Here is an 11,685-nt window from a genome sequence, read left to right as displayed (position 1 = left end):
TACACGTACGCAATACAACTGGATTCGTTGCTGCAACATAACATAGCATGTTATGCGGTATCAGAAGTAACGAATAACGTAACGATAGTAACAAGTACTAATTGTTATAGTAATGAATACATACGGGTACACATTTTTTCGTTACTTTTACACCTCTAGTAGGCACTACCGTATTTATTTCCGAATCGTTAGGACATTTTTGTTGTAACTTTTGTTTCGGTCAGTTGTTGGGGTATCTGTCCGGGAAAGGGGTGGTGATGGTTTGAGTTTAATCCCAAATTTATTTTCTAAAAATGTTGACAGGTTTCTTTAAATGAAAAAAGTATAGTTTTCCAGCGACTTTTTCGTTTGAGGCATACGTGCGTTGCCGCAGCCGCACTCCTGCATTTTTGTAAGGAATTAAATCGTCGTGCTACACTAGCACCACCTGTTAGCCACATCCCGAACCAACATGGCCGCCAGCAGACAGCCCGCGTTGACGATAGATAGCAGGATAATGCTGCGTCGGCCGCAGGCTGAGATGCTATACTTACGTGGCGTGGTAGGGTATTCTGGTTATTTTGACGCAATCGGTGATCGCATCCATACTTATGGGGTATTGTTTTAAAGAGAATTCACACATCTGCTCACGGAAATTAAGATTTCGTTAATATAACCTGTTATTTTCCAATTATACAGGTTTAAACACAATTTTTATGCTATTTTCGGTTAATTTTTTTTTTGGGGCCAAAATTTGTCCAATTCGGTTATAGTGAGGACACGGTTATAGCGAGGATCAAACCCGGAACCGTGACACCTCGCTATAACGGGACTTTAGTGTATTTGTAACTTTTTTTTTCAATAGAAGAAAAATTATAAATGCATTTAAGTTGTACATTAAAAATTAATGATACACATCTTTCAAAATGATTTATTTTTTTATTTGTAAAACAAATACTTGCTAGTGCACTTAGCTTGCTCAGGGGTGCACCTATCAGCCATGTTATCTTTGGTCATTATTTGCTAGTATTGTTCGCAGAGTTTGCATTACCAAACATTTTCCTTCCTCCTTTTTCTTTTTGTCTTTAAGCACATTCAACATAACTTATTTTGTTTCCTGTTTTCCATCTTTTAATGAATAATGTAACAACTTCTTGTTTTAACAGTCTCAGGGCGAGTTTGTATGTTATGTTTGTTCTTTACGTGTACTAGTTCATTGGAGCAATTTACACTTTTGTACATCAATATTTACAACTATTTTCTTATGAGCAAAAGTGATGTATACAGAATATTTATTAATATTGATTTTACTACAGTTTGAATGGATGTTATGTTTTTTTACAAATATATGCCAAGAACCCAATTTTTTAAATAAGTTTTTACTAGTATAGTGCGAACTGTTCGAAATTTCGAGTCGTATTACTCCTGAGATGTACGAGAACTACAAGTTACAGATAAAAAGAGAAATGGAACGGGAACTATGTTCTGCTTAGTCGCTGTCATTTACTACTGACATGTGGACTTCTAGAGCGAACGAGAGCTACATTTCTGTGACCTGTCATTATATGACAGCAGATTTAATGATGAAACGTTATGCTCTTGCTAATTTGTACTTTCCTGGCCAACATACACAGACCTGCCAACATTCAAATTTAAAAAATCATGAGGTCCTCGATAAAAATGTTCAGGCCCATAAATACAGGTTAGATATAAAAAAACAACAAATGAGAATCTTTAAATTTAAGTGACATACCTATATGTTACATGGTCTCTGCTTCAAAATTTATTTCAACAAATTATAGGTTGCAGATTTAATTTAGTTGAAAATAATTTAGCGCTGTCGTGTAGTGATCATGCAGGGCCGCAACTAAAAAAGATGTAAAATAACATTCTGCTCGTGTAACACTATTATCACTGTTCACAGAAAAATTAATTTTTTTATTGGAAGCAATACACTTCACATGTTAGTTGTGTTTTTTTGTAGAGACATGTTTCACAATGTCTCCTCTTCCACTATGCGAGATAGAAAAATCAGCACGGCACACGCTACAAAATGCAAAATTGCTTCCTTTACGTGGCTCGAGTATTGATGGAAACTTGTTACTGTAAGCTTTCGTAAAACTTGTTTTGTAACTTTTACAAACAAAATCTTGGGGCCCCGAAAAATCGTGAGGAAACACTATTTTGGCGTGAGGGCGTGAGATAGACATTAAAATCGTGAGAGTTGGCAGGTCTGCATACAGGATCTGCAGTGCACCAGAAATTGAATTACATTTTAGAAGATAGGGATTTGGGGCAGTGCACAGTACCCATTTATATAGTTACAGACAATGCACGAAACCTAACTGCAGCATTATTTAAAACGATTTGGATTTCAATACCTTGCCTTGCACATACAACGCAATTAGCAATAAGTGATGCAAAGAAAACCACTCCAGGTTTTAGTGAATTGTGCCAAAAAGTTCGAGCCATTGTTGGGCATTATCGTCACAGTGTTCAAGCACGAGAGAAACTAGGCTATCTACAGAAAACAATGGATAAACCTATGCACAAATCAATACAAGATGTCGAAACTCGCTGAAATAGCGAGTACCAGATGTTTGCTAGGCTACTTGAACAGAGGGGCCCAATTTCAGCTGAATCAGTAGAGAGTGGAAAAAAAATTGAGTGTTTCAACCAAGCTGAGTGGCATATGGTTAGTGATATGGTTGATGCTTTGCAGCCAATTGACCAAGCAACCACTGAACTGTGTGCTGAATCTTACCCAACCCTTTCCATGGTGATTCCTGTTGTAAGCAGCATACAAACATTGCTGGAAAATAACATAAAAACTAAAAGCAAAACAGGATGTGATTTGAATTTCACTAGAAACTTGCTGAAAGCTTTTCAAGCTCGTTTCATAGATTATAGAATGTTGAAACCAAATATGATGGCCATGGTATTGGATCCACCTTTCAAAGGTTTTCTACTCAGAGAAGATGAAATGAAACTTGCTATTAAATTCTTGGAGGAATAAATCTGCAGGCAACTGTAATGTGATGCTGAATTAGGCCTACCTGCAGTTGACACTTTAGAACAGAGTGATGTAACAGTCACATTGTGGGGAGCTTTTGATCAGTTAGCAAAAGAAACAAATAAGCTTGCAAGCAAGGAACAATCAATGAAAGATCAGGTTACAACATACATATTTAAGTGAATCTGTCATAGCTAGGCATGAAGACCCTTGTGCATGGTGGAAAAATAACAGAAAGCAGTTCTATAGTCTTAAAAATTTGGCTCAACATTATTTTTCTGTACCTGCAACACAAGTAGCGAGTGAATGTTTGTTTTCCTGTTAGGGAACACTGTCACTGAGCATGTGAAGCAACCAGTATTTCTCCATCATAATATGAAGCAATAGTAACTCCTATTTCTGTGTAATGTTAGAGGCCTATGTCAGCTATATGTAATTAAATTGTGTTTGTGTAACCTGTTATCTAGTGTAAAAAAACTGTGCTTCAGAGAAACTTGATTACAAAAAAACTTTAAACATGACTGAAATATAAGTAGGTTAGTAGGTTCTTACTTGGATACATATTTAGCCTATGTATGTTGACAATAAGAATTTATAAACCAATTTTTTGGCAGTAATTTTTTAACTGATAGATTACCTCTAAACTCAAACTCGACTTTTTTAAAAGTGTTCGACTCGAATTCAAAAGGTGGTGTTCGCACATGCCTAGTTTTAACCTATTTAATAGTTATACTATTTATATTCTAATTCATTTATGACTAACTTTCTCCATTTGGCAATAATGACACAGGACACCAATAAAAACAATCTGAGGTGGTTGGAATTTCTATTGAGTGCTGTGTATTTTTACTCCTCTGTTCTCCATTGGGAGTATGTTAGAGCGACGAATGATCAAGGCCAGTTTTCACATCAACACTACATTCTTCTCATGTGGTAACTGTCGGAACTATGAAAGAATAGTCCACATACAACCTATCCTTTGTTCAAATAAATGTTTAAAAAAAAACCTCCTGAAATGTAACAATTGAACACTCAAATAGCATAAATGAATTACTACCAACACAAAAATTAAATGCATTCTTATTACCTCATGATTCCTCAGCAACTTCTCAACACTTTCTTTAGTACACTGTTCGAAAACCAGAGGCACAATGAGTCTGGACTCCATTTGATGCAGCCACGCTCTCAATTCTGCCAACTGGAGCTCCAGTTGCGACTTGGTCTGCACACATCAGGCCCAACAGAAACTATGGTTAAAATATCACAAACAAAAATGAACACTTATGAATAGGTGCAAATACTAGAGGTAAATGAAGCTTCTCAACAACCAGAGCTAATAAAAAAATAAACTTTGGGATTTCATGATTATATCCAGGTATTAGGCTTGTGCGAATATCAGAAGTGAATAGCAAAAAGAAGAATTAAAATCCCAATACATTTTTTTCACATATAACAGATATGTAGGGAAAGCAAAAGAAAAAATATTGTGTTCTATCGCATAATCGTCACACATTTTATACTAAAATCAAGTTTGAAAAGTAGTGGTGTGACTTTTATGCCAAAAAATTACTTTTTTTGGGGGGGTAGAGTTATTTATAAAAGCAAAAACTATTCAAGGGAAGTATGCTTATTTAAAAAGTAGAGTATACAAAAGCACACTAAACAATTTAAATTAATAAGTCATGCAACAAAAATATATTTTGTTCACTTTAAAAATAAAAACAAAAACAGTGAGCCGAATGAGAGCCGGAACTAATGCATAACTATCGTCGCAGTAAACACTTACCATGAAAGTGTGCAGGCTATCAAATTTAGTTAATTCTGTACTAAACAGAGCGCGCGTAATGCATGCAATCAGCGAGATATCGATATTGACATTTATGCAAGAATTTTCTTTTTCCAAATTTTGACGCCCTAAAATAACAGTGCGATGCTTATACACGTGCAATGATTACTTGATAAAACATGGTATGTAGCTGGCTCCCACACGAATAGTGTGGCAGAATGTATTGCACTATTAGTCTATTCACCTCACAATGGCATCGTAAGAAAGAGGGAGATCCACGCACTGACCCTGTAGCTCTCCTCACTGGCAGCTAAATTCTTCGAAGAACGCATCGAGAAGCTTGGGTTACGGTATGACAAATGCCTCCAATTGTTTCGGCAATTAAATAAGCAAGACCCAGCTGAACTTTTGGTAATAAAACTTTTATATTATTTAATTTGTTTTCATTGCCAATCAGAGGTTGAAAAAAAAAAGTCCAAATATTTTAGTTTTGAAATTATATAAAAACAGTATCTACAAATTTACTATGAAAAATAGAAAGAATTTTTATGTTTATTTTTTAAAATAAAAATGTATGTTTTATCATAGATACATACATCAAGTAAGCTGCTACTGTGTAACATAGTTGTAGATAGATTAGAACTATAGATTTATATGCCATTGCAACTGTCGCGTTCTTCTTTTAACGCCCATCACACAAATGTGTCCACGTTGTGTGTTGTAATCTATGATTGTTGGGTTTTCAAGTTTTATAAGTCACAAATAGTCAGTGTATTAAATTGTCCATCAATTTTTTTATGCTACTGTTTTGCGAGAAAGTAATTATAAAACTAAGTACTGGTTTAAAACACTAGTATTTTTCATTGTTTTTGATTATATGGTCCGGTTTAAGCATTTAAACTGAGTATTTATATCTCAAAAATAACGACCTCAAAAGTAAACATTAGCCTATGAAAAATTCAAGAGGTATGCTGTCAAATATTTGTAACCAATTGAATGTTCGTTATTTCAGTGTTAGTATTCAATTGAATACGAATAATAGTTTATTTGCAATTGTATTTGAAAATTTTAATTTTCACTCAAACCTACAAAAGAGTGATAACTAGTTAAAAGAGTAAATGTGAGGTGATTTCATCACCATTTCGTGGTAATTATAAAATTATGTGTCTATAGAAATTTATAATAATTAGATTGGAGCCAAAACATCAAAAAAATACATATTTTCTTTAGTAAAAGTGGATCAATTTTTGAAATTTGTAACCTTAAATAATTCCTGAGTCCATCACTTTATCTGCATAAATTAGACTTTACCCTCCTTTCCAAACAATTTTTTTGAACCAAAAATTCCCTTTCTCACCCATTTTATACATACATACATACATACATACTTGTGCTTTCCTACATCCTTTGCCATAGCCTATTTCCTATCTCATAGCACCTATATGGGCGTGCTGCTGCACAGTTGCTCGTCTGTTTGGCAAAGTGAACAACATCGAGGTTGTAATGACTATCAGAAGAGTTTCTTTATTGTTTCGGAACCTGGGATGCAGATATGCCACACTATTTTTTCCTTCTCAATCTATTATACAATTAAGCTAAAAATTAAATCTACGAAGGAAAATATTTTAAAGCTTGAACAAGCATAACATGAATATTAATTATTCATTGGCTGCATTCCTTTAGGTAGCAGATGAAATCTTTTGCTTCACTTGCTTTTTTAGAGACTTAACACACCATGATTAAGTTAATTCATTATTATCTATGTAGCTTGCTTATCCTGCAACCAAATAATGTGTTTAAATTTTTTACCCATTTGTTGGAGAAAAAAACGGTAACCTCGGCCTGGCCTCTAATCAATCTCTACATACACGTAGTATTGATTGTTGTGATAATCTACCTGCAGCACTTGCTGCAGCCGGGACGCCCGCACCTCGCCCAGGCTCTGCACTCGCGCCCAGGCAGACTCCACCTGCAGCAGCTTGGCCTGAGCGTCCTGGCGCTGGGGCGAGCCCTGGGGGCAAGCGTCCACCAGGTCCGCTCCCACTTGCAGCAGCCAGTCCACCTCGCGTCGCTTCAGGCCCAGCTCGGTCCTCAGCTCCGTCTCCAGGCGTCGCAGCAGCTCTTCGGGATCCCCGCCGGAGCCCGCCTCCAGCCGCGCCTCCACGTCGCCCGCCCACTGCAGGAACCGCGCTTGCCTGCCACACAGCGCACAGTCCACGCCTGCTCACTAGCACTCAACAGGACTGCTGTGTGATCTTCTTCTTTACAACATTCTGACACTTCTATAAGTTAGTAGCCATTCACACATGTACACCAGTTAAAATTTAATTATCACATAAAAAATATTAATAATTTATTTAGTTTGTATAATTTGTATGTTCTACTTCATGTTAAACAGTGGTCCAGCTCACCACATACTGATATTAGCCTGGATAATTACTGTATGATATGAATTTTTATGATAACTTAACATTGATGACATTATTAAGTTTAATTTCAAAATTGCTTTACTATGAATTTTAAATATTGCTATTGATTGTCCACAATATTATTAGATATTGGATGACAAAGCTGTAACCCCAAACACTGATCAAATCTAAACCAAAGTACTGATACAATACAATTTGGTATAAAATAGATTTAATAACTTAACATGTGTACAAATTTATATTGAAGTTTGTGATACGTTATGAAGGTCATTTTCCTCATCATGTGACGTTTACACGAAATTTTGACACCCTAAAATATGGGTGCAATAAAAGAGGGTAATCAAATTACAAGTTTTGAAGATTTTAACATCTTACAAATGATAGCAAACGTCCATAAAAAATTGTACGATTTGGCATTCCTGCCAATGTTCTGTTTAATTTTGAAATGGTGCAGAGTTTATTTACTACCGACAAGCTACCGCGGACGTGTTGAATTTATTAAGACTGTTAATTTTAATTTCTCGGAATAAACTTTTTATACATGAATTGCGGTACATATCAATATGAAAAGCATGTTGATGGAATGATAGATATGAAACATTAAACACGTAATCACCTGAAATCATGAGAATCTAAACAGACGAGAATGAAAATATCCACAAATTTTATTTTTGATTTTCAACTGCCGAATACGAATAGTCGATTAATTTATATTCGTAACAATTCGTGTTTACAAATATTGGCACAACTCTAAGTTTTAGCAAGCCTGTACATACGGAATATTTCATTCTGTTTAAAGACTAACTGAAAAAAAAAAAAAAACCCTTTATAAAAGGTATACATATAAATGAGTGAATGAAACCAGCACAAAGCCTGACCTGCTGTGGAACACGGCTCCCAGGCCCAGCCGCTCCTCCAGCTGGAGGCACAACAAGCACAGCTGGTGCTCCAGGTCGCCCTGGGTCTGCCACAGCAGCCACACCTTCTGGCTGATGGTCTTCATGTCCGCAGGGCTGACGCACTCCTTCAGCTGCTCCTGGACCACCCCCGCCTCCTCCAGGTCGGGCGTCAGCTCCCTCAGCCTCGTCCGCAGCTCCTGCCCGCCCCACCACTTATTGCAATACCATCAACTACCATCAACCTCAACATGCAGTAACTGTAACACTACTAAAATAATTAACCATGCCAATGTGTGAGTTTCTGCAGAGAATCAATTTTCATATTTGATAGTATATGTTCACTTTTGAAACTCATCGTGTGCTGCTCCCATGTTGATAGTATACAAACGTTACTGGCCAACCTGATATTTAAACAACATTTTAGCCCGTATTTCTTTTTTCTAAATAAAGTGGACCAACTTGTCTCAGCTGGTTTAACCAGCTTTAGTTCATATCTGCAATTTTGTTCACATTTACTAGGTGAAAATATTAAATGGTATGAAGATAAAATTTAACAATCAAATTTTCAAACAAAACACAAACTGACATGTGTTCAAGGAAATTTCTATAGAATCACTACATTTTTACAACACTACCACCACAAAATGACTTTTCTTTACTTATCATCTGCATTGGTAAAAGCATTGTGATCACCAGAAATTGAACTGTCGCTATGAGAGCTAATTTTTTGGGAACCAAAAATTTCTTTGTGTGTTCAAAATCATAGATAGTTTATAAACGACAAAATCAAAAATTAACGCCAGCAAAACCACACAACAATATTAACGACAATGATATTAACCTGAAAAGTATCAGTTATAAAACTGTATTTTATCAAAAGTGAATAAATCAATGCATGAAAGTAGTTGATGTGAGTGAATTTGACATTCAAGTAAAAATGTATGGTGTAATTTTCATCATCTCTGTATAGTAAATAGTGTGTGCCAAGATATTCATAACATGTAATAATATAATTATAACAATTTATGATCAAAACCTAATGCACCAGTCATTAAACATGAATAATTTGTGTCACTGTAATCATTTAAAAATAAAGGTAGATGGCTTAAAACCCTAAATCTCAAACTATATGTCCACTTAGTTTCTTCCTTAAAAATATTGAGTAATATTCATATAAATACAATAATGACCATGATATGACAAAAAAGCCATAAAATACATTTTTCCTTCAAAAAAGGTTATTCTGCTAGAGCCGAGATCATACTCCTTTTTAAGAAGTTCTCACTTAGAAAATTTCATGATTAATGAATCCAAATAATGTTGTAGTTGATGTCTAAGACAATTCATTTGAACCTTTAAGAAGTCAATACTCATCAATTACCTGGTATGTGGCCAATCGCTCCCGCATTCCTTCCAGCATGCTGGGTAGGCCTGCAGGGTCTGATATTGCGGCGTGCACACTGTGAAACGTGCCCTGTATCCTGGCCACCTGCTCCTCGTAGGTTCGTGCCAAGCTGGCTACTCTCTCCAGGAAGTCCTTCCACGTCTCAAGCCCCGCTCGCAGGTTGCCAACGCGCTGCCTGATGGAAGCATGCTCCATCCGGATGGAAGTGGCCAGAGCATCGTCGCTGAACTGCAGGAGGGAGGCTTGCTGTGCCTGCAGGCGCTCTACCTGGTTCTCCCCAGATGGGACTCGGTCCAGCAACGTCTGCAAACCAGTCACGCCACTTGATAAATTTCTACTAACACTACATTATCCACACTCGCCAACACATTTCTAAATGCACGTCACAAACAGTTAATTCCTGCGATAACAGGTCTCTTGATGGCCATATTGGGGTATTATTACTGCAAGAATCATTTTGTTGAATTTTAAACTGTTTGTTGGTCTAACAGTACGTTGTTTGAAATGTAGAATTTCTTGTGAATAAATTCCAACCATGGGCACGGGCTCTGGGAGCCGAGAAACGGATACGCCGTTTCCAAACGCGGTATGGTTATTAACAGCCGAACAGCTACGTTAAGAGGTTGAGGAGACCCATCCCAACATTGGTGCCACCAAACCAGCCATAAACCTGCCATGTAACCCCAGGTTACCTTCAGTGCAAGCGCCCACTGAGGAACCAGTGGAACCGACACGGACCCACACCTATCACATCCCTGGGCTCTCTCGGTCACCCAGTTACTCGTCTATCTGCCTCTACTAGCTGTGCAGGCTAGTACCTAAAGCATTAAGTAGCTCACCACTTCCACTCGTCATCAGAGCAGGGACTCCTCTGAGTGTGCTCCAAGCAAAGGAGCTACCACTGCCACCACAAGTATACCTCCAACACCGATCCAGGGCAGTCTGAGGAAACCTCACCAGTGAATACCTTTCTTCTAGTAAAGGATCAGTTCCGTGGCACCCTTCATATTCAGGTAGAGTGCTGTCCCAAGCAGTCGATGGTGCCGAGCTGCCCGTGACAGGGCCAGGGATATGCTCAGTTACTCACCTCAGACTCTCCCCACCAAAGGGTTACAGCTAGAGGTCTGCGAGTACTCGAAAATCGAGCTTGAGCTGAGTACTTACTTCAAGCTCGAGCTCGGCACGAAAAAATTGTTATACTCAATTTCGAACATCCAACAGCAGCAGGTTATTTGGCTGGAAAGCATTGTGACGGTGTTTTACTATTTACGGAAGAAAATACAGTAAAACTCACTTACAACGGTACCGCATGGTAAGTTTTTCTGTATAGAGCGTTTAAATTTTCCGGAGTCTTTTCAATTATGTCATTAAATGTGTGATATAAAGTACTGATTACAATTTTTCTGAAAATTCCTGTCTCAAATAGTAATGGCGCACGTAAATGTGAATAAAAGACAAATGAACAACAACTTACGAAGAAATATGGATGATGTACGATACCTACAGTACAAGCCCAATAGTTATCTTTAGGGGTGTGCAAAGCTTCGAGTATTCGAAGTCTAATCAAAGTTTTTTTTTTCCCTTTGACTTTGGCTTCGACAAAAATAAACTTTTAGTGGAAAAGTCGAAGATTTTTGCCAGAAACGTTTGGCCCACTATTTGGATCTCTATATATATATAACCCCCCAGACAGGTGTTTGGATGGTCCATGGGTGTAGCCACCTGTCTTCATCCTACTAGTCTACCAGACATACTGAGGAAGTCAGAGGAGTGAGCACCCCGGCACTGCCCATATCTGTTATGTCAACACTGGCACCACGAGAAGGATATGGGTTGCTGTGAGCGGGAGAGGCTATATATTCGCATCGCACGCCCGTTATGGAGTCCTGGCGAGAGCATCACTCAGATACTAGAGCCAGCTACAGCACCAACAATTCCCCACGGGGACCCAGGCTTCTTAGCCAGCTTTATGAATGGGCAGTTGAAAATTTATCTGGTATTAACTACAAATGACAGAAGTAAGAGGATATAAAACTGCTGTATATGACCAAAAGTGGTGGCTGGCATATGTGTTGGAGAAGAAAGAAGAAGATGAACTAAAAGTGAAATTTTGCATCCTGCTGGACCTTCATCATAATTTTCATATTTATGAAAACCGGACATATTGTGGATAC

General features: G+C 37.6%; 1 protein-coding gene across 1 annotated transcript in view; it reads right to left on the bottom strand.

The window, feature by feature from the left end:
• The window catches only part of LOC134531208 (muscle-specific protein 300 kDa-like), an 83,631-nt gene that overhangs the window by 62,688 nt on the left and 9,258 nt on the right, over positions 1-11,685 (bottom strand). The window contains exons 5-8 of the mRNA XM_063366867.1: positions 9,488-9,814; positions 8,086-8,303; positions 6,676-6,973; positions 4,080-4,214 (exon numbers count right to left, since the gene is read on the bottom strand). Of these exons, the coding sequence (XP_063222937.1) occupies positions 4,080-4,214; positions 6,676-6,973; positions 8,086-8,303; positions 9,488-9,814 (978 nt within the window). The remainder of the gene's footprint in view (positions 1-4,079; positions 4,215-6,675; positions 6,974-8,085; positions 8,304-9,487; positions 9,815-11,685) is intronic.

Source organism: Bacillus rossius, chromosome 3 (assembly GCF_032445375.1).
Source record: "Bacillus rossius redtenbacheri isolate Brsri chromosome 3, Brsri_v3, whole genome shotgun sequence".
Lineage (NCBI taxonomy): Eukaryota > Metazoa > Arthropoda > Insecta > Phasmatodea > Bacillidae > Bacillus > Bacillus rossius.
Note: the sequence above shows the minus strand (reverse complement) of the source record. Positions and strands in the feature narration are given on the sequence as shown.